The sequence below is a fragment of the Chenopodium album genome, chromosome 15, assembly GCF_948465745.1.
Source record: "Chenopodium album chromosome 15, dcCheAlbu1.1, whole genome shotgun sequence".
Taxonomy (NCBI): domain Eukaryota; kingdom Viridiplantae; phylum Streptophyta; class Magnoliopsida; order Caryophyllales; family Amaranthaceae; genus Chenopodium; species Chenopodium album.
The window spans coordinates 5,903,561-5,926,899 of record NC_137848.1 but is presented as its reverse complement, the minus strand read 5'-3'; the positions used below and the strand labels follow the sequence as shown (position 1 = coordinate 5,926,899).

At 36.1% G+C, this 23,339-nt stretch overlaps 3 protein-coding genes across 3 annotated transcripts; 1 reads left to right on the top strand and 2 right to left on the bottom strand.

Annotated features, from left to right (window-relative positions):
- The first annotated feature begins 130 nt into the window (after positions 1-130).
- Positions 131-5,177, top strand: LOC145582796 (F-box protein At1g70590-like). Its single transcript, XM_081639818.1, has 4 exons — positions 131-771; positions 3,710-3,843; positions 4,014-4,196; positions 4,528-5,177. The coding sequence occupies exons 1-4, from the start codon at positions 222-224 to the stop codon at positions 4,693-4,695; spliced, it is 1,035 nt and encodes a 344-aa protein (XP_081495944.1). The 5' UTR covers positions 131-221; the 3' UTR covers positions 4,696-5,177.
- Positions 5,178-5,344: 167 nt separating this feature from the next.
- Positions 5,345-9,861, bottom strand: LOC145582797 (uncharacterized). Its single transcript, XM_081639819.1, has 4 exons — positions 9,711-9,861; positions 8,509-8,619; positions 6,984-7,251; positions 5,345-5,613 (listed from the first exon to the last, which is right to left on the bottom strand). Exons 2-4 carry the CDS (start codon positions 8,590-8,592, stop codon positions 5,468-5,470), a joined length of 498 nt encoding a protein of 165 aa, XP_081495945.1. The 5' UTR covers positions 8,593-8,619; positions 9,711-9,861; the 3' UTR covers positions 5,345-5,467.
- Positions 9,862-11,432: 1,571 nt separating this feature from the next.
- LOC145581715 (uncharacterized) lies at positions 11,433-13,660 on the bottom strand. The gene has a single exon (XM_081638743.1). It carries the CDS (start codon positions 13,559-13,561, stop codon positions 11,648-11,650), a length of 1,914 nt encoding a protein of 637 aa, XP_081494869.1. The 5' UTR covers positions 13,562-13,660; the 3' UTR covers positions 11,433-11,647.
- Positions 13,661-23,339: the final 9,679 nt, after the last annotated feature.

The following is a 23,339-nucleotide window of genomic DNA, read 5'->3' as shown; positions in this document are numbered from 1 at the left end:
TCTCAATTGCATGGTAAACCCGAATATTACGCTATGTTAGAAGTTACATGTACAACAAAATTAAATTGTCGTATTCAAAGTGATGCAAATTGTTTTATATATATAAAAACACAAAAAATTGGAAATTGTTCATCTTCTTCAGTTGTATTCTTCACTCACAAATTCACAACCAGCCAATTTCACCTGCCCCGTCAAATCCAACGCCTGAAATTCCTGCAAAAATGAAGCAAAAAACATGGCCATTTCGATCCGACGGTTCTCCATTCACCGCTCTTCCCCTCGCTAAAAACCACCCAATCTCCAAACAATTTTCAGCAAACCACCATTTCTCCAAATCCCACTCTCCCGACCGTCCGATCAAGGCCCGAATCACCTCCTCACCGTCCGATCATCACCACCGTGACTTCTCATCCCTTCCGTACGATCTCCTCAACAAAATAGCATCTGGGTTTTCTCACCGAGACTTAAACGCAGCGTCTTTGGTGTGTAAGTCATGGAACGACGGGTTGAAGCCGTTGAGAGAAGCGATGTTGTTGTTGAGGTGGGGTAAGCGGTTTAAACATGGGCGGGCCGGAGTTCGGGTCGACATGGAAAAGGCGTTGGAGTCTTTCTTGAAAGGGGTGGCCCGTGGGTCGAGTCTTGCTATGGTGGATGCGGGTTTGGTTTATTGGGAAATGGGTCGAAAACAAGATGGGATTGCTTTGTATAGAAGAGCTGCTGAGCTTGGTGATCCTTCTGGTCAGTGTAATTTGGCTATTGCTTACTTACAAGGTAATTAACTCCCTAATTTCAATCAGTTTTGTTATTTTACTTTCTTAATTTGCATTTTTTTTTTTAGTTTGTTTTGGTGTATTGAGTCGCAAATTGTAATGATGTAGACGGGATTTGATTTCGGGTCTTAGGTACTACCCAAAGACCCAATTCTTAGATATTCATGTTTCTAAAATAGGATGGTTTAAGTGTGAGAAAGGGGTAGAATGTAAATTATGGTGGTTTTGTGGAGCTGTGATAAGTGAGAGTGTTGAAATGCATTGGTGTAGGAGTTACATTGTGCTAAAGTAACAAAACTACATAAGAGTATTGATGGTAGGGTGGTAAAAGAGTGGTTCTTGGAGTTATATGGGAGGAAAGTTTCTTTATTTCTAATGTTTTATGTTTTACAAGGTTAACAAAACTGTGGGGGTTCATTGCCTAAGATAAGGAGAATCAAGGTTTGGGTTTTGGATGTGATTATATAAATTAAGCTTATTGTGTGGATAGGTTGTCATGAGGGTCTCTTTACAAAGGAGGGGTTGAGCTAAAGCTTAGGGAATTAGTTGTTGTAGAGGAAGTTTGGAGCTTCAGTGGTTGAGTTTGGATACAAGACATGATCTAGGGGAGGCAAGGGATTGGATTTGGATGGGTATCTGTTTGGAGGAGCTTGGCGCTGTGTTTCTTAGCCACTTCTAGGATAATTTGGGGGCTTGTAACTGTTAAATATTCGAAAGGTTAGTGTGTGCCCCCGTAGCAAACAGTTGTCTACGGTAATAACTCTAATAAGCTGGAACTGTGAGAGAAAGGGAGACTATGTTAAGCAGAGTCATTACCCTGTCCAATTTGTTTATTTTATTATATTTCATATTATAAATTTACAATTTCAGTTTAATTCTGGTGTATAGAGCCACGAAAGGTACTAATGTAGACATGATTCAATATCTGGTCCTAGATGCCATCCCAAGCCGTTTAAAACAACTAAGCTAGGTGATCTTCACATTTTCAAATTAGGAAAGTGAAAGTGTGAGAAAGCAGTGAAATTTAGTGGTTTTTGGAGCTTTGACAGGTGAAGATATAGAATGCATCTGGTGTAGGGTTTATTTGGTACAAATTTACAAGTTTGGTATTAAATGGAGAATTGTAAGAATGGTTTTTGGGGTTAAATGTGAGGAATGTTTCTTAATTTTGTGTATTTCAGTGTTTCCTGATAACAGTACTATGGGGTATTTTGATTATGATAAGGAGAAGCAAGATTTGGCTTTTGGATTTGATTCTAAGAATTAATCTTTTTGTGTGTTAGTTTGTCATTATTCACTCCTTACAAAGGAGAGGTTTTCGGTTGTGCAAGAGAATTTTAAGCATGAGATGTGTTTGTAGTGTGTGTGGTTTGATGGAGAAGTCGGTAGTTCATGGACTTAGGGAGCTTGATTTATTAAGGAAGTGTGGAGGGTTAGTTGCGTTAGTTTGAATGGTAAAAATGACTAGGCGAGCAAGAGAATAATTTGAATATCTGTTTAAAGCTTTGAGATGCGGCTGTTAGCTACTTGTCAGGGGAATTTGGGTGCTTATACGTTATATTTACTATTAAATATTCGAAGTGGTGTATGACCTGTTGCAAAGAGTTGTTTATGGTAATAAACATGTGCAGAGCTGTGAGAGAAAGGGGGGCTATGTTGACCATAGGCATTTTCAAGCCCAGGGCCAGAGCTGGAAGTCACGACTGCTTCCTGGCTTTGTAAAGTTTGAAGTTGGTGTAGGCAGATTGGGAGATTGTGGCATGGGGATGAGGGTGATTGTGCGGTCCAAGTATATCATTATTATGTGCAGATTGCAGTGATGTAATGCAAAAGAATTAGAAATTATAGAGGCTGAAGCTAAACCGGTGCTTTGTAATTTGAAGCTTATGGCGGAGTGTAGATACAATAGTTTTGTGGTTGAAAGTGTCTGTCAAAGCATCATTCATTTCAAAGGGAGTTAGAAGTCCCATTTTGTTTCGAAAATATTTTAAGTTGAACTCTTGGTTTAAACTTTAAAGTTATCTTTTGGTCTTTTTAGGATAGTGCCATAGAGGGTATAGATTCACCCTTTTAATTTTTGAAGCTTGCTGAAGTTTCAGTTATTTCTAGCTCAGCTTCATTCAGTCTAAAAGTACAGGGCCTTATTGGAGATGCACTTTATTATTTGTTTGCAAATTGTAATGAACCGACTCAGGAAAAGAGGTATTTATGGGTAGTTTAGTATGTTAGTAGTCATCAAATGTAGTACATAAGGGAAATTATGCAAGGAACCAATAGATGCCACATGGGCACAAAAAATGACAAACTTTCTAGAATCACCTTAGAAAATATAAATACATAGGGAGAGGGACGGAGAAGAGAATTGTCAGAAATTTGGTGTGAACCTTCGAGAGAGTTATGGCCTAAAGCCATTGTTAGAGAGCTGTGAGCTAAACTCACTGTTGGAGAGTAATAGCCTTAAGCTATTAAACCTATCTTTTGTAATCCCTTCTCCATTATCAATCAAAATATAAAGCTTTCACCTTTATTAGTCCTTAGTAATCATATAATATTTATAGTCAGAAAATCAGTTCATGACACAAATGCTAAGACCTAGTTACCGCTTACCAGAGATTTTAGTTCTGTGGTTCAATTATGGTCTCATATCTCCAAATAGGATCAAGTGATCAACATACTTTGTCCTCTGGCTTCTGCAATGTAAATTTGTAGTACAAATACTTGCTATGTCATTATCCTCGAGTATTTTGAATTAATTTTCCTGAACGAGCAAACTCTTTTTTTTTTTTTTTCGTTCAGCTGAGAAAATTTGAAAACCTATTTAGACTTCTGCCTCTTAACAATGGTGAAAATGTGATACAGTGGTACAAGTGTGTAAAAAATGCTTTTGAATGTTTGAATTGTGCATTAATTGATTTATATGCATGCTTGTGTATATGTAGCTGACTTTGCAAATCCTAAGGAAGCTGTCAAGTGGTTGTTGCAATCTGCCTCTGCTGGACATGTCCGTGCTCAGTACCAACTAGCACTGTGTTTGCATCATGGGCGTGGGATTGAGCGAAATCTACCAGAAGCTGTACGGATTTATTTTACCGTTTTTAAACTTTTGATTTATTACTTCTTGCAGTACAACTGGTGTTAACCAAAAGAAATAGTATTGTGTTGGCAAAATTTCTGAGATGCAGTTCAAGGTTGTTAGTTACAAGACACAGCAGATGATTGATCTTTATAATTTATTTTGAGTAGGCGAAGTGGTACCTCAGGGCTGCAGAGGGTGGATATGTTCGAGCTATGTACAATGTGTCACTCTGTTATTCAGTTGGTGAAGGGTTTGCCAAAAGTCATCCACAAGCGAAGAAATGGATGAAGCGTGCTGCTGATCATGGTCATAGTAAAGCACAATTTGAGCATGGACTTAATCTTTTCTCGGTATGTAGCATCTCCCTTCGCAAAAACTTGTGTGTTTAATTGTGTTTTTTTTACTTGTACCCATGGGCCTTGGGCTGGGCCACCAATTTAAATTACAACCCCATCTCATTCAACCGCTGATAACCCCCTGCCTACAATACTCACCACGCCCCCCCCCCCCCCTCCCCCCAAAGAAAAAGGCAAAAACACACATACAAGGGTGGATGATGAGCGTGCTCCCACATCAACTAACCATGATTCTCGTGTGTATTCTTATATCTTATTGCTTTATCTTTAGCCAAAGTCTGCATTGGGATTTAGTTTGAGAATTCTTCTGCTGCTCCTTTGGCAGGAAGGGGAGTTGCCAAAAGCTGTTGTCTATCTAGAACTTGCTAGCCGTGCAGGGGAGACTGGTGCCTCTCATGTGAAGGATGTCATTGTGCAACAACTATCAGTTAATTCACGTGATCGTGCTATGCGTCTTGCTGAAAATTGGCGTGCATTGCCTTCATCGCGCTGACCAGAATTTATGGACGACTTTTTGTAAAATCCCCCTCCCCTGTCTCCGATTTGCTCCCTTCTGCGGAGGAGCTATGCCTCATTATTCACACTTGGTCATTTGAGGTAAATCATGTAAGCAGTAAGTTACAACTCAAATACTAGTGCATGTTCTTTCATGAAATGTGCCTCAACTCCTCAAGTGATATAAGAGGCTGTATTATATAAACCCTTTGGCCTTTCCTTCTAAAATCTAATAACTTTGTACCATTGCTTGAAAGTGGATCTCACAAGCTTAACTTTAAGTTCAAATGTTCATGGTAATGCAGCAACTATTCTTTCAGATTAATTTTCTAATAGCAAACTACTCGTTCAGACTTTGTCTAATTCTTTTCAGATCAATGTTAGTTGGATGGATCTTACGCAAACAAATTGCAAGTTAGATCAGATTGTACAGCAGCTTCAAAATAAAAAAAAAAAAAAGAGAAAAATAAAAAAAAACAATATAGCAACTTTTGATAAAATTTCTGATCATTATTGGTTAAAGTAATTTTTTAATCAACAAAAACCTAAAATTGCAATTTAAAAAAATAAAAATAAAAATTGCAACACTCATTAGGCTGCAAAAACAGTAGAGGGCCTCCTTTTGTGAACTAAAGCCAGACCCAAAATCATTTGAACTTCCTGTTTCTGATATATAAAGATCCAGACCATTTTGAATACTATTAGATAGATATACAAAACCAGATTATGAAGAATATAGGATAAAAACTAGTTAATTTTGTCACAAACGTTTATTTTTTGTCTGTTAATGTCACTAAAGACCTAAGTATCCCTGGGCTAATCTTGTCAGCAATAGCACCCTTGTCTGAGATTATTAGAGACTTCTCTTTGACAAGAGTCTGCAGCTCATTCAATTCAGAGTCGAGCCTTTCTTGATCTGCAACAACAATAACAAAATAATCAAATTAGACATTATTCCATCAACAATGTCCTATATCTTTCAAATAGCATTACAGCTTAGCTGCTGTAAAATAAAAACAGTTGGTGTGGTAGAATTATATGGTGACTTACTGTGAGGCATTAAAAGTTCCTTATATTCTATAAGGTTCCACATTCACCCCTCAAAATAAAAGTCACTACACCCCAGTTTTATGATATATAATTGTAATTTGTAAGTCTGTTTCAGCAAGAGTTGACACTAAAACCTAATAGCGTAAACATGTTATAATAGCTTATAACATGTTGATTATAATAATATAGTGGTCTCTTGTATGTTGTTACCTTCTTTTGAAGTACAAGAGTACCGTAGACGACGAAAGTAAATCCTTGTTTTCAGATAGCACATGATGAAAGAAATTTTCTAAAACATATGATATAAAATAGGTCAGCGAGTCTCTGTCGAATTTCCCAACTTGTATTGAGTCATTACTAGATGAATTCACCAGGAGTAAGGCCAAATTCAAAGCTATGTTGCTCAAAACTTTTCAATCCACCTTAAGAATTCAAGTCAGATCCTAAGCATTCAGACATGGATATGGACACTTCATTGAGTTCATTCTCTGTCAAATTTCTCTATTAGCTCTAGTTGGCCTAGAAGTGCATTTGTAAAACTAAGCATGATCTGAGCTTGGCTTGGCAAGGTTATATAGGAGATCAGGGCCTAAGTATACAATTGGTAGCATTTTTACGGAGCTATTAGGGCAAGGGCAAAGATTGTAGTGGAGTAAGATGGTATGGTGCAGATTATCAATGCCCGAACATGGATTCAGCCTTTGGTTGCCTATGCTAGAACTTTCGTAATCAGTGAGGTGGTGAAGAGATAGAGACATAAATACTTTTTTTTATTTTTTATTTTTTATTGTGATCATAATAAGTAATGCATTCAGAACATTAAAGGAGGCTAGAGATCAGATCTAATACTACTGATTATCATGTCTTGTCTGGCATTTGGTTTTGTACCTGTGTCAGACACAAGTGCCTGAGTCTAAGTAGCATAGATAAATAACTAGCCCAGAAAATTTCCCAGGCAACTCAAGACTTCAGGGTTGCAAATGATTAGCAAGCAAGTTAACAATCAGTTGATAAGATTCTAGAGTTCACAGTCAGCCATTTTATGCAACTTAGTGCAAGAGTTCAAGGATTTGAATGTTAAAGCCATACAACTTAGGCATGAGTATTTCTACTAGACAGCTACGAGTTAAACTTATCCCAACCTAACCTTATCAGATAGATTTCACTTAGTCACTTTAACATGTAAACAGAACAAGAAGACTAATAATGTCAATAGAAGAGAATGCAATAACACACCTTCCTCTAATATGGTATGAGCAGCATGAAATGGAACCTGAGCAAAGACATCTGTTCCAGGGAACATCATCCACATATTTTCAGTCGCATCATGATTTCCACAGGTTGGACAGACTTCTTGAACTAATGTCTTGGAACCATGGCCTCCAATCTCCTTCATAATAGACTCAAATGGAGAAGGAACACTAGTTTTTGTTGTACGTGCCTTCTTCCTAAGTGCTGTTAATGCCTCCCTGTTCCCATTCCTTAACCTGTCATTTTCCACAACCTACATCTTCACAATGAGAAAACAAACTCCTTTTTCTTGGGGATGGGGGTTGAGGTATTATGTAACTAGCTTTACTCTTATAAATTCCATGAAGTGGTGCAAATTCCAACTGGAATAACTCTTATGGACACTAGCACACTACTAACTAATCAAGCTGAAATTTTGGATTGCAAAAGTAAGTGGCATAAGTTTTTACAAAAAAGTGTAAAGATCAAGCAAAAATTTCAGATGTAAGATCTATTTTAATCAAGAAACAACTTTTAATACCATTTCAAGATTTACCACTTCAACAAAATTACACGAACAGGCATTCTATCATGTCAAAAAAGATAAAATAAAGTAGGGATTAAAAAAAAAAAAAAAAAAAATCCAATAGTCATGCACAGGGACTACTACTCTACTAAATAAGTATCTTGAAAATCAAGACGGTACAACATTACTACCAACACATTACCCCAATGCTTCCAAAGGGTCCATAATTTGTGTGTGTGTGTGTGTGTGTGTGTTAGGGGGGGGGGGGGGGGGGGGTTGGTGGTGGTGGTAGGGTTGGTCTCAGATGCAGCCTAATAATTAAGACAGATTTTTCTACTTTCTAATTGACCCTATATCCAATATGAAAATCATTTCCTAATAATATGACCATCAAACTTAAGCATCCTAATTAGTTAAGTAACCTGGACAGAACCAATGCAAAAAGTTAACTCATGGAGTCGGGTAAAGTACTACCTTGAACACAGACAAGAGACCGTGCTTTTTCACAAATCAGCTTGGTCATTCATAAACTTATTGTTATCATCAAACAAACCTGACAGTGTGAGCTCAACAATACTCCAAAACAAATCAGCTATCTGAAGATGATCTCAAACAACCAAAATCACACTCCATAAAAGACAAATGGTAACAAGGCTTCAGATACAAGATCAATTTGTAATAAACCACAAACACGGCGTAATCATTATGCAAACACAATGAATGATGCACTTGTTGCAGTAAAAAGCACCCCCATTAATTACAGAACACAATAATAAAGTAGTGAACTCATCAACGTTAAACTTTGTCCAAATTACCCCCATAACAAATTCCATCAATATAAAATAGAAAGCGACAACATAACAAGGCATTAAAACATGGATGAACCATAAATTATCACATTCGCGCCTTACAACTAGCACAAAAACATTGACAATACAATCAAACAGCAAGAATGCTAAAAATAAATTATATGACCAGGCATATAGAGCTTAAAATAATACTGACCTGAAGCCGTGCCAAAATCAGATGTTCAGCTTCAATCTCAAGCTCAGTGAGTTGTTGCTGGACTTGTGTTACATTTTCATTCATATTCTTTCTATTTCTTCAAAGAGCAACCTAAAAATTCAAATAAAAGAAAAGAAAATTAGTATAGCATAAAATAAAGACTAATAAATGTGGGATACAAAATTACAGGCCCCAAAAGGCCAAAACAGTGGTGGATCTCAGGATTTGGGGAATGGGGGTACAAACTCAATTAAAAATATTACTTGTATAATTATTCAATAGAAGAAAAAAAAAATTCAATATTAAAAAATATAAAAATTACAGGAATGGGGGTACAAACTCTATTAAAAATATTACTTGTATAATTATTCAATAGAAGAAAAAAAAAAATCAATATTAAAAAAAATAAAAATTACATAATTCGTATTACATTACATATAACTAAGAGAGAAAGATTACATAAGTTCAAATAAAATTTTACAATTGCATACGACGAGTTTTCACAATTTGGAATCGGTTAATTACATCGTCATCATAAGCATTAACTTGCAAAAGCAAGTCCCTCTCAGTAAATGTAACTAAACAACCATTCAAAAACTGGTCCATCAAGTTATTCCGCAATTTATTTTTCAAAATTGTCATCGAGGAAAAAAAAAAAACTCTTTCCACACTTGCAGTTGCAACCGGAAGAATCACGGCTAGTTTTTAAAAGCAGGTAAAATAGTTTATATGAATTGTGTTTCTCGGTTTGAACTAACATCATGGATGGTTCCCCAAGATCTTTGTGACTTCCAAAAGTATTCTAAACTCCAATTTATCATCTTCCAATTCTAGCATATAAAATCAAAACCCATAACTAGTCTAAATCTAATAGCCATTTCATCTTCCAGTTCTACTGTCATTTCATCGAACAGGTGGTGGGCATCATCCCAAATAGGAAAAAGCAAGGAGTTTTTCGATTAGCATTTAGCATAGCAATGCCCAGAACTTATTTCTTCTTGATTAAACATTAAATTTGAAACTATATGAACCGATAATCTGAGGATATGGAGCTGTATAGTAACAAATGCAAAGTAATTAATAATAAATAAATTAGCGAAAAATTGAAAGAAGGCAAAAATCAATAACACCAAATATGAATTAGGGGCAAGAATTAGAAGAAAATAGGGGTAAAATATATGAATTAGAGGGGAAAAGAGTACCTGAGAAGTTGGGAATTATGAGAGTTGTGCGCTTTCTCTGTCAATGGAGGTTGATTGTTGACGGAGGCAGCTGAACGGTGTATCAGGCTTCGTGTTGTGACTTCGGGCTTGTTATTTGCGGTAATGTGGTACTCCCTTGGTTTTATTTGCTCGTCCCGGCTCAATTTACTTGTAAAACATATTAAGAATATGGCAAACGTTAAGGGTATGTTCTGATTTATAGAACTGAGTTGAACTGAATTAAAGTGATTAGAGCTGAATTGAATTGAACTGGATTGTTTATGAAATAAGGAAATTAGGAACTGAACTGAACTGATTGGAGCTGAACTGAATTGAACTAAAATTAAGCGGAAGAGAATAGACCCTAAGTCGTTAAAGAACGCCCCAGGCTTTAGATAAGATAATTAAAACTTAAATAATCAACTTGAAATAAACATTAATACATCGATGCATGATTTTGGCATGTATTTCCAAATTAATACCATTTTATAAACTATTTTAAGGGATTATTTAACACCCCCGGAACGTTCATTAGTAAGATCCTACAAATATAGGAAACCTTAAAAACAAAATTGGGTCAAATAAAATGTCTATTGACTCAAAATAAAGGGTTGAAACTCTTGAGATTATTTAAATCCTACTCCCTACTTTATGGAGTTACTTCATGTTAAGATTAGATTTTATACTCACGACATAATCCGTAATTTTTTTAGAAAATTTTTTTGATTTAGCTTTAGAAGATTTAAAATTTTGCCTTGTAATGGTTTTAAACAACGATTTATTGTGTTTCGGTATTTTGGTTGTTATTGCTTCTTAATTTATTTGATTGTGCTAAAACTTTGTTGTTTCTAACTTTCTAAACAATCAATTTCGTACACTTAACTCCAATTAGAAACTTGATTTTGTTTAGCTATTTTAATTTTATTAAATTCAAAATTTAACATGTATTAGAAGACCATGAAAATTAAGTATGCAATCAAAAAGGAAATGAATAGGACAGTGGCCTATTCATTAACTTATAGCTTGTAAGGCTTGTATTACGATTGTTGTAATAAAATTGAATAAAAGTTATGAATTGGCCAACTCTACACTCCAAAAATCATCCTAGAAAACAACAAATGAAAAACTATTGGTGTGCAATTTTGATATTTCCTTTGATCATGTGCTCAGTTGTTCACTGATTTTGTAGCAATTGCAATTTGCAACCGGGCTACTCCAAGTTGACAGTGGTCCATGAGGCTTGTTTTGTTTCTTCAGACACACATGGCACTACCTTCCCAAAGTAAAGGCCTTTATTATGGAGCAAAAATACAAATTGGAAGCTAGAAGCACACTGTCTGAATCCATGATATTTTGTTATGTTGCTGCCTGTTTGCTAGTTAGGCTGTCAACTCATTATATAGCATGGGACTGATGTGAGATATGTAGAAAAAATACCGAGATTAACACTTTGAAGCTGTAAAGCCAATTTCATCATCGTCCACTAAACAGACAAAGACGAGTTTCAAAGAAGTGCCTATCAATCTTTCTCTAATGTCATCTACAAGAAAATTCAGAATGTCGAACCCCTAACAATCGTACTCAAGTTTATAATTGACATACATTTGTGGGCATAATTACATAAATTGTTTTCACATAGATTAGAATAAGTAGTCTCAACCTAGCAGTACAGAAGCAAGAAATATTTTTTTTTTTTAAAATAAGAAAATTTTGCAGCAGAAGTTGAAGAAAGGGTAACTATGGTCTATTTTGTTCAATTAAAATAAGCAAAAGACTTCCAGGTATAAGGTGACCAGCTATAAAAATTCATGGACAATTATTCAAAATGAAGTGAATCTGTATTCAATTCTCTCATTACTTTCCCTCTGCACACTAGTAACAAAGCTACTTTTTCCAGAATGTCTATTTACATTACACGAAAAATCCCTTTTTCTATCTTATATACGCAGGGAAGATTGCCTAAGAGGATGAGCATCTCCATGGTAGAGACCAAGATGGTACATAGCCTTGACAATCAAATCTCTCAACTGAGGATACTGAGCAGTAAGATTTCGATCAGTACCCTCAAGGGCGGTCAGAAGCCTAGCTCGTTCTAATGCCTCGCTGTTGCCAGCATTTATAGCAAGGTGACAAAGGAGAACCAATCCATTTACTTGAGCCCTCTCGCTTTCCCTAAGCAATCTCAACAAAGGAACTACCCCATCAAACTCGATGATCGCCTTAGAATGTTCATGACACAGGAAATTCTCCGGATCAACAAACTTAGCTAGAGAAACAGCAGCCTCAGTACCAACCTCATGATTATTACTGCTAAGCTGCTCAACCAAAGGCCCGATTACTCGAGTCTCTTTAGCAGAGAATGTCCTAGACAGACACCCAATTGATTTTAAAGCTGCAATTTGCAAAACAGGATCACTAGACTCTTTGATCACCCTTAAAAGCTGCACCACCACTGCCTTACCAGCAGGGGAACTCGTCTTGAAAGCCGACCTTCGAAGGTCAGCATTCGATTCAGCAGCCAATGTGATCTCCATTACAGCCATTACACAATTCTTCCTCAACTCCCCTGTTTCTCTCTCAATCAACTTAGCCAAACTAAGCAACCCTTTTGTCTCAGTAATCCTATGACTGTTTAAAACACTATCCTTAGCAAGCATCCAAAGTGCCTTAGCACAGCTAATCTTAAGCTCCATCTTAACCTCAGCACTCTCATTCCCTCTTCCCTTCCTAGTCTGCCCTCCTTTACTAACCCCAACATCCGAATACAACGATGAAAACGACGAATAACTCGAATTCAGCTTCGGTTTCCATGACTCTCCTCCTACCCTCTCCTTCTCCCTATTAATCTGAACAATAGAGTGAATACTATGATGATTCTTCTTCATTAACTCGGGTTCGTCTTCTAACATCTCGAACGACAGCAACGACACCAAGGGACGAATCACATTCTCCCTCCCAAACTCCTCCCTAGCAACACCACCATCAAATTCAGCCATCCTTGCAACTAATTCCGCCATCTTAACCTGAACCCTCATAGGAGAATCCCCCAAAACTTGAACAATCAAAGGAATACCCAAACAATCAACAATAACCCTAACTCTATCTCCATCATTAGCAACATTATACAACGCTGTTGCCGCTGTAATCTGCGCCTCGGCGGAGTTCATTTCCTTCAATAATCTCAACAATGGCGGAACCCCACCTTCTTCAACAATTATCTTCTTGTTACGATCATTGTCTCGGGCCAAAAACCCGATCTCATGACCCGCCTCGATTCGGGCGGGTAGAGAAGAACCCATTTGAACAGTCGCGGTGTAAGACCAAACCCAGGCTAAAATCGGGTCGTTGCTTGCGATTGGTGGAAGAGACAAAACAACGACGTCGTCGTTATTGACGTTATCGTCGTTTACGTCGACATGGAAGACTGAGAGAAGCCAGCGTAAGTCGGCGGCGGAAGTGTCGAGGAGAGAGAGAAGCTTCCGGAAATCAGCGGCGGTGATGAGGTTGACGATGCGGTGGAAGAAGGTTCTGCGACGGCGGCATTTGCGGACGAGGGTGTAGGCCCGATGAAGGGTTCGAGAAACTTCGGCGGAGATGCGACGGAGAGGGCGGTCGTAAATTGCGGAGGAGTTGGTGGTGGTGAAGCGGACGAGTGAGCGGAGCATGTGGGCGAGACGGTCGACGTATTTAGCGAGTTCATAGCAGTCGAGTTTGAAGGAGGTTGACTCGTTGGCTAACTCGCGAACTCGTTCAGCGAGTACAATTGGTTCAGAGAGTTGTTCTTCGAGGGGTTTTTCGTCGTCAATTAGCGTCGCCGGGATTACAGTCGCCGGCGTCGGAAGTTTCGTCATTTTATGGGGGAGAAAATTAGGAAGATTTTTTTGAATTATTATTTTTTATTTTTTTATTTTTTTATTTTGAGGGAAAAGGAAATGAAAGGGAAGATATAATTTGTGAGAGTCAATTTATGAGTTTCGGATGTCAGTTTCAATCTTTTCGGACTCCTTTTGTTTTCTGCTTTTTGTTTTTGGTTTTTTTATTTTGGATTATTATATTTTTATATTTTGATTGTGATGATTTTTGTTATTAAATGAGCTAAATGAGAGAGAATTAGAGAAAAAGATATATGTTACTTTGTATTAAAATGGATTAAGTTAACTATAATACATTAATACCATATCACCTACCTGATTATTGTTATTAAATGAGCTAAATTGATAGGTGGGCACCTAATAACCTTACGAGTGTTTGATTGGAGAGATAGGAATAAGAGGGATAAGAAGGGGGGATAAAGACAGAGAATTGATAGGTAGGACAAGGATAAATAATTCTTATCCCATGTTTGATAAGTATGGGAAATAAATTAGGGATAAGTTGTAAAATTATAAAAATACCCTTATTAACTTCTACTCTTTCCCTTATCCTATTAATTTCATTAAGGATAATTTGGTATTTTTAACCTATTTCTTATCCCTTTCCCTTATACCACCCCCTTAGTTATAGAAATGGAGGGACAAGAGGGTGTTTTAATCTCTATCCTCAACCCCCTTTTAATCCACATTCCTCTAAACAAACACTACTTTTCTTCTATCTTCATCCTTTATTCTTATTCCTCCCTTTTTATCCCCTTAAACAAATAACCCCCCATAGTTCTATAGGCTATAGTCCAATTACTCATAACTACCACCACCACCAATCCAGTAATCCACCATAGCTTACTCAGGGAGTCAAGGTTGATGGTCTTAACACGCATTGTAGCTCTACATGCATTACAACGACGACAAAATTAAAATATACTTCTTTTATTTCGGTCCTATCTATTTTAATGTTGGTATTTAAATATCAACTACCTTTTTGACTTGTACGATGTACGATTTATTTACAGTAAAATAATGTGTTTTTGTTTATCATATGTTAATCTTATTCAACATACTAGTATATAAAAATCACAAGGGAGTGGAAATGGTGAACATTGATGACTTTCATAATGTTTATATTGAATTAACTTTAAGACTACTTATTTTAATATACTATCTCCGTTTATTTCAAGTTGCATATAATAATTAACGGATTTTGTAAATATTTTGTAAAATTAGATAAAAAAAATTAGAGGGAAGTGTGACATGTAGCAATGTTGGTTTGACTAGGTATAGATATAGACATCTTCAACTATACCTATATATTTTACAGTAGCAATTTTAAAAATTTTGATCATCAAAAACTATATATTAATACTAATCCATCTAACATGATTTTATATGAATATATTTTTTCTTATTTATATCGAATATTGTTTATATGGAGGAATTTTTTTTTTTTCGTCTAAGTAACACATTGGCAATCAATAAACTTTTAATCAAATAAATTTCATTTGAAACTCATTAGCTCGATAGATTCATGAATATCGTGGCAGGGGATTAAGTATAAAATATGTAAGGGTTGTTAAAACTTACGAGTACTATTAAAATAAGAAGTATCAATAGCCTAGTAGGAGTATTTTCAGGTGTCACATATTCACATTCACATCTATTTATTGCTTAATTAAAGTAAGTCCACTCCGTATTTGCTAAACTATACTTTAAAAATCGAAGTGATAAAATAATGAAGCTAAACCACATTAACGGATCAGAATGTCTGCTAAACTTTTTATTGGTTCCCCAAAAATTTTATACAATATCAATGCTTCCTCATTACCGTAGTAGGGGACATACATTGTCTTTAACTAGCCTTTTGACCCGTTCGATGCACAGGTTGTTACTTGGATAAATTATTTTCAAATAAAGGTATACTTTTCATAAATTGAAACTTTTTATATAGTATACAAAGTAATTGTTTCATTGCTAAAACTTTAAAAAAAAAAAAATGGTTAGAGTAGAATTTTGAAAGAAGATGAAGGATTAAGTATATATACATGAAGATTGTGGAATATGAAATGACGTATTAGTTTAAGTTATAATTTAAGTGTAGGAGATGAAAAGACAATTTTGATTATAATTCATACTATATTTTATTTAATATGTACAAATTATGGTGGAAATGAAACACTTCATTTTCTTTCTAGAATTTCCAAGTTATAGAATGCATAAAGACTTGAACAAAAAAATTAAGGGAGGTGACATGTGGCATATGGGATAATGAGTGACTTGTGATGACATGTGTCATGTGAAAATATGTGGTTTGTGTTTTTAAATACTAAGTATAGATGAGATGAATTCTCTCTTTTAAATGGAATTAATATGTGTAGTACTCCCTCCATTTTTTTTATTGGCTCCGTTTTTTTTATTTGCATTATTTTAAATTGCACAAAATTTTAGGAGGGTAATATAATATTGTAAGTGAATGAATAAATTATTACTCCCTCCGTCTCCCTTTGATTGTCACTTTTGTCATTTTAAGTGCCCCTAAATGTTTGTCACATTTTATATTTTCATAATTATTAAGATACATAAAAAGACTTTTATACCCGCATTTTTTTTTGTTTTTATTAAGTCTTCTTCCTATTTTACCCTAACATTTGCTATAAAAGTTGTGTTAACTTTTGACTAATTTAATGTTTTACACTCTTGAATCTATCAATTTATCTTTCCCATGTACTTTAATTATTTTTTTAATTGAAAATGTCTCTTTCCCATGCACTTTTATTACTTTATTAATTAGAAATTTCACTTTTCCATATACTTTCATTACTTCACATTGTCTACCTTAATTTCCGTGATTTTCCTTCAAAAGTGACAATCAAATGGGGACGGAGAGAGTATAATAAAAGTAAGATGGAGACCATGAAAGAGAAAGTATGTGAGAGATGATAGATATTTTTATTATTTTAGTGGGGATCATGGAAAAGAGAGATATGATAAAATAAGTTGAGTGAGGTTTAAAGTAAGAGAGAGAAATAGGGTTGTTCATCGGTCCAAGACCGGACCGACCCGGATTGGACCGAAGACCGAAAATTAGAATTTTAAGAACCGAAGACCGGACCAGTTAAACTAGGACTGAACAGAAAGAATTGGTCCAAAACCCGGACCGGACCGCTTTGGACCGATTTAAGAATTTTTTTAAAAAGAATACTAAATTTTTAATAAAAGTTATGGAAAACACACAAAAAAGTAAAGGAAAAACTATATTTTACCGCCATTTTTACGTCTTTTTTTGTATGTTTAGTACAAAAAAACTTATAAAGTTAAAGTTTTCTAAGTTTGTTAACGATAATTTTAACCATTATTTAAGGTTTCACGTATATTTTTAATAAAAAAATCGGCCCAGTCCAAGACCGGTTTTTATAGGGTTTTGGAACGGACCGGACCGAAGACCAGAAAAATGAATTTCAAGACTCGAACGGACCGGAAAAATGAATTTCACGTATATTATTAATCGGTCCGGTCCGGGTTCGGTTCGAGGTGGGTCCGGTCCATTTTTTCGGTCCGGACCAATTTATGAACACCCCTAGAGAGAAATGATAAAATATAGTATAAAGTTACCAAAAATAGAAGTGATGCATTTATAAAAAAACACCCCAAAAAGAAAAGTGATGTAAATAAAAAAAACGGAGGGAATAGTATTCTTCCCGTCCTATGTACTCAAGTCTTTTCATAATAAAATACTCTGTACAACAAGAGACAAATCACGCAGCGGATTGGATAGCTAATATAGGTCATTTAGTATGTAGTAGTATGGATATTGATAAGAGGCAGGGCTATAAATTCCAACATTGGAAGTGATCCGGTGCAATTTTGTTAAATTGGCCCTAAAATTATTTTTTTAGGAAAAATATGTTACTAAATTCAAAAATTAGGGCCTTTTATATTAGTTTCACTTAGGGCCTGTTTACTTCAACTTAATTTCAGTTCAATTCAGTTCTGTTCAGCTCCTAATTTCCTTCTCTCATAAAATATTCATTTCAGCTTAGTTCAATTCACTTCAGTTCAGTTCATCTCTAATTTGTTCAGTTCAGTTCAACTCACTTCATTAAATGTGAATAGGCCCTAAGGGCCCTTTGCGATCGACCACCCTGCACATGCTTAGAACCACTACTAAAAATTGGCCAAATTGCGATCGCCGCAAACGATCGCAAAAAATAGTGAAAACAGTCGCAAAACGTAATTGCGACCGTCAACGGTTGTAACATGGTGGTCGTTATTCTCTTGGTCGCAAAAATAAAATAAAATATTACGAGCGTTTGGCGGTCGCAGATTTTTAACGGCCGTTTTAACTATTTTCAACGACCGTTAAAAAACGATCGCAAATATTAAAAATTGCGACTGCCTTAAGAAACGGTCGCAAATCTGGAAATTAGCGATCGTCAAAAGCGATCGCTAAAAGTTTTTTAAAAAATTAAAAAAAGAAAAAGAAAAAAATCACCTAATTCCTACACTTCACATCAGCCCCGCCACCACTGCCACCTTAAACACCACAAACCATCACAGCCGACCCTTAAACACCACTAGCCGCCACTGCCGACCTTTGAACACCACCAGCCACCGAGAGAACTCCACCCAGCCACCACGGAGTTTCGTCTTTCACCCCGAAAACTTCAACCACCCACCACAAATAATCAAATAAGAAATAACCAAAAACAAACCAAAAATATAATCAAACCAAAAATCAAATAAGAAACAACCAAAATCAAACAAAAAATATAATCAAACCAAAAATCAAATCAAACCCAAATAACATACCAAAAACAAACCAACCAAATTACCAAAAAATCAACCAAAACAAAACGAAAAAGCAACCAAAAACGAAAATCAACCAAAAATGGGACAAAAAATCAACAAAAAAAAAAAAATCAAATTTCCCAAATAAACAGACAAAAAAAAAAACCAACCAAATTACCCAAAATCAACCAAAATGAAACGACAATCAACTAAAAACGAGACCAAAAATCAACCAAAAACAAGAAAACATAACTCAAACCTTGATTTGACTTCGAACTTGACCTCAAATTTGGTTTAATAAGGCCAAATTCAGCCATGAAAACTCTAGATCTAGAGCTTTCATGGTCGAATTTGACCTTAAAAACCATGAACTAGTTAACAACACCACCAAAGCATCTTGAGGGAGGCGTTTTCGTACTCAACAACACCACCATGAGTGCCGTAATTCTTAAAAAAAAGAGAGAGGAAGGAGTAGGAGGGACTAGTGGCGGATTGGAGGACGAAAGAGTTACCACGCTGGTAAAGATGGAGGATAAGGAAAGAGAAAGGAAGGGGAAGGGAGGAGAGAGAAGAAAGAGGAGAAAGAATAAAGAGAAGGAAAGAGAAAAGAGAAAAGGCTGAGCGGCGTGAGGGATTGAGTGAGCATTAGGGTTAGGGTGAGGGGTTCCTTTTATACACGTTTTTTTAAAAAAAAAAAAAACTCTTTGCGACCAGTAAGGACGGTCGCAAATTTGCGACCGTTTCACAAGCGGTCGCAATTTTGTGCAATTTGCGACCGTTTCTAACGGTCGTAATAGGATAAATTATTTTACAATTATTTTAAACATGTATTTTTTTTAAAAGAAAATTGTTCAAATACTCTTGCGACCGTTTTTTGGACCAAAAACGGTCGCAGATTCCCACTTTTGCGACCGTTTTTATGACGGCCGTAAAAAACAGGTCGCAATTTGACCGAATTTTAGTAGTGAACCACCCCTAATATTGATAAATGTAATCTCTAGTTTGTATATTATTCTTTCTTTTGATACATTAGGAATTTCCTTTATGAGTAGGGCTTCCTAATGTTTATTTCTTCTTACATTTTCAAAAAAAAAAAAGTTATTGTTATTATTGCATTGTGGATTTTGTGGTACATAATAAATTTATAAAATAATGTTACACTCATACTTTTTATGGTAAGGAGAAAGGTCCTATCAAACCGGAATATCTCACAGGTCTAACCCGACCCGGGTTAGCGGACAAGAAAATTTGGGAGTGGGGGGAAGGGTAAGGGAATCCCCATCCCAAAGTGCCTCTAATGGGATTTGATTCCAAAGATTATAAGGTGACAAATCTTACCACTAGACCAAACTTTGCTTGATATTTTTCACTCATACATAGCAGCACAGAGTACATAGTAAAGTAACTAAACAATATAGTATATATAGGTAAAGTAAACAAGACGCCATTATATTTAGCTCTTAATAAACCCAATAATTCAAACCAATACGAAAATGACAATTTTGATTGTAAGAAACTAGAAACCAAGAAAATAATGACTTTTATCCACGAAGAATCTATCAAATGGAAGAGAATAGAGAAGGTTCAACTAGTAATAATTAGGGGTGTCTATTCGGTTTTCGGTTTGGATTTAGGCCAAATCCAATCCGATCCGAAATAAAATTCGGTTTTTGATTTTTCAATCCAATCCAATCCGAATTTCTTATGAATCCAATCCGATCCAATCCGAAATAAAATTCGGTTATTTGGATCCGATCCGAAAATCCGAATTAAAATACATTGCAAATTTTTTAGGGACTTAAGTGATTATAAAAATAAAAATTCAATTATGAAAAGCCTAGTTTTAAATACATAGTTCCTCATGATTAATACAAATATTAAAAACATAATTTTTCATAGTTTATATTAATGTAATTATCAAAAAAAATTTACATGATTAATATAATGTATCCTTATTTGTAAAAGTGTGGTTTTATATTTCGGTTAATTCGGTTTTTTGGATCCGAACAAGGTCAATCCGATCCGATCCGAAAATCCGAATTTTCAAAAAATTTCAATCCGATCCGATCCGATTTAAAGTTTGGATCCGATCCGAATTAATAATTCGGTTTGGATTGGATTGGATTTCGGTTTTTATCCGAATAATGGACACCCCTAGTAATAATGGGAACCTGTTCTATACACCCGGGTGTACCTTCCAGGGGCATATTCGTAATTTTGTGATTAGTTTACCTGGTTGGACTTTCATGCTCTTTCGTCCTCGTTCAAATCAAACTTCCTCATAACACTCATTCACCAAATCAAACTTCCTCATTTCATGCCAAATCAAACCATTACTTAGGAGAATCAAACCAAATTAAATTGTTCCTCATCTCATGCCAAATCAAACCAAATCAATTTTTTCGATTAGTGACAGAACTCCTGCAACATCACCGGCGATTGCGAGAATGTCGGCGGCGGCTTGTGAAGCTCCATGTGTTCTTTTATGCCAGCATTTGTGAGATCGACGACGAAGTTCCGATCTAGAGATGATAGCTGAGCTTCCATAGTTGAAGCTTAACCGATTTGGAGAAGCAAGAAGGTTTGAGTTGACTCAGTTGAGTTAGACATTGTTGAAGCTGAAGAGAGAGGAAGGTAAGGGAGAAGTTTTAGGAGAGAGAAACAAATTTGATGATAATAATGCTGAATCAAATTACAAAGAAGAGGAAGATGATGATGGTTCTTTAAGTTTTGTAGAGCTATTGGTAATACCATTGATGACGATACTTCAAATGATGTTTTGCTCATTTAATCAACAAATGAGCAATAATTATTTTCTCATTTGTTGATTAAATAAGCAAATGGCCCTGGTAATACCATTGATGACGATACTTCAAATGATGTTTTGCTCATTTAATCAACAAATGAGCAATAATTATTTTCTCATTTGTTGATTAAATAAGCAAATGGCCCTGGGTATAGCGGGTGTACGGTACACTCGGGTACATAACACAATTTCTAGTAATAATAAGTCGCAAATTTGAGATTGAAGTTTTGTTTTTCTCTCTCACGAAATCATGAGACCAACTACTTCTAGTGAGTAATGAGCCAACTAAAGTACCCATAATTGAGGTTCCATGGTAGATATTTAGTATCATTGTAATAAAATTTTGGAAAAATTAGAAAATAACACCACAAATTTTTCAAAAATTGGAGTATAACATCACAAAATTTAAAATTTTTATCATAACACCACATAAAAGCCAAAAAAATGGATTCCACCACCACTTAACAAAACTCATCCAAAAAATCATTAGTGGGCCCCATAATCGGCATGTGTCACTATTATATTGGATTTTAAAAAATTAAAAGAAAAAGGAAAAAAAAAAACTCTAAATCCTAACCCAGCCACCACCCTCACCTCCGACAGCCCTACAACCCATTATCGACAAGCCCGTATCCAGCCACCACCCTCACCAAAACTTCCTCCTTCACCTTCGAAATGACCACCAGCCCCCGTCAAACCCAATCACCCACCAGCCCCACCCTTTACAAGTCCACATCCCCTCGTAATCAAAACTCTACCTTCGACTATAACCATAAAAAGGGTCGTCGGAGCGCACAGTAATAGAGGGAACAAGAAGAGGATGTGTTATGGTTTTCACGATTGGGAATCAGAGAAGATGGTGGGTTACGATTGATGGTTGTGGTGGGTTCGGTTGGTGGGGAAAAGGGTTTATCGGAGGTTATGTGGTGGTTTCGGGGCTGTAGTGGGTTCGGCTGGTGGGCAAAGGGTTTGTCGGAGGTTAAGTGCTGGTTTCAGGGTTGTATTGGGTTCGACTAGTGAGCAATGGGGTTTAGGTGGTGGGTTTGGCTGGGTTATGAGGGTTACGTGGCGGTCCCGACGGCTGGGAGCAGGTTGCCGGCGGTGAGGTCAAGGCCGCGGTGGTGGGTTGGCGGCTGGGTTAGAGTTTAGGGTTTTTTTCTTTTATTTTTAAATTTTTGTATAATTTAATTTTCTTTTTTAAAACCAATATCGTATTGACACATGGCCATAGTGGATCCCACTAACGGATTCCATCCAAAAAACCGTTATTTGGTGGCTTAGTGAAATCCAGATTTTGGGATGTTTTGTGGTGTTATAATAAAAGTTTTAGATTTTGTGGTATAATTAGGGCTGGGCAAAAAATTTGATCCGTGATCCGGCTAATCCAATCCGGAAAATTGGATACCCAATCCGGATTTTTACTCGGATATTTCGGATCGGATATCCGAAAATTTTCGGATCGAATTCGGATCACGAATGTAGACATTTCGGATATCCAATCCGATCCGATTTTTTATTAAAAAAAATTAAAATTAAAAGTCTTAACAAAAATAATACAATCTGTCAAATGCTCAAAGGACCTCAAAATCTGCAACTCTCACTGCCTTTTCACTTAATCTCTCTCACGAAACTACATTGCCTATCCACCCACAATCTCACTCACTATCAATTAGCCACTGAAACTCCCACCGCATGACCGCTTCAATAAAGTGACGCAGCCAACCATAGATCCACAACCACGCACTCGTTCTGTCGTAGCCCAATTGTGTTCCAGGAGATGCCGCTCATCGCTTGAGTACTTCGTGTTCCGGCAGCCGTCGCCCACTCTTGTGTACTTCGTGTTCCGGCAGATGTCGCTCATCACGTTTCACTCAATGAGGCTTGTAAATCTGAAGTTGCATAGTTGATTTATGATTTTTTTTTCTTTTTTATTTTTAATTAATTTGAATATTTGATTGTTTGGCGGTGAAACTCACGAGGAATAGTGAACCTTCTGGAAGTAGTATTAATTTGATTGTTTGGCAAGCAAGGTTCACTATTTTATGTTGCTAATTTATGTAAATTAATTATTTAATGAACCTTCTGGAAGTAGTATGTGCTTCTTCAGCTTCCCAATAATAATATGTAGTACATATAATTTCGGATCGGATATCCGGTCGATTCGATCTG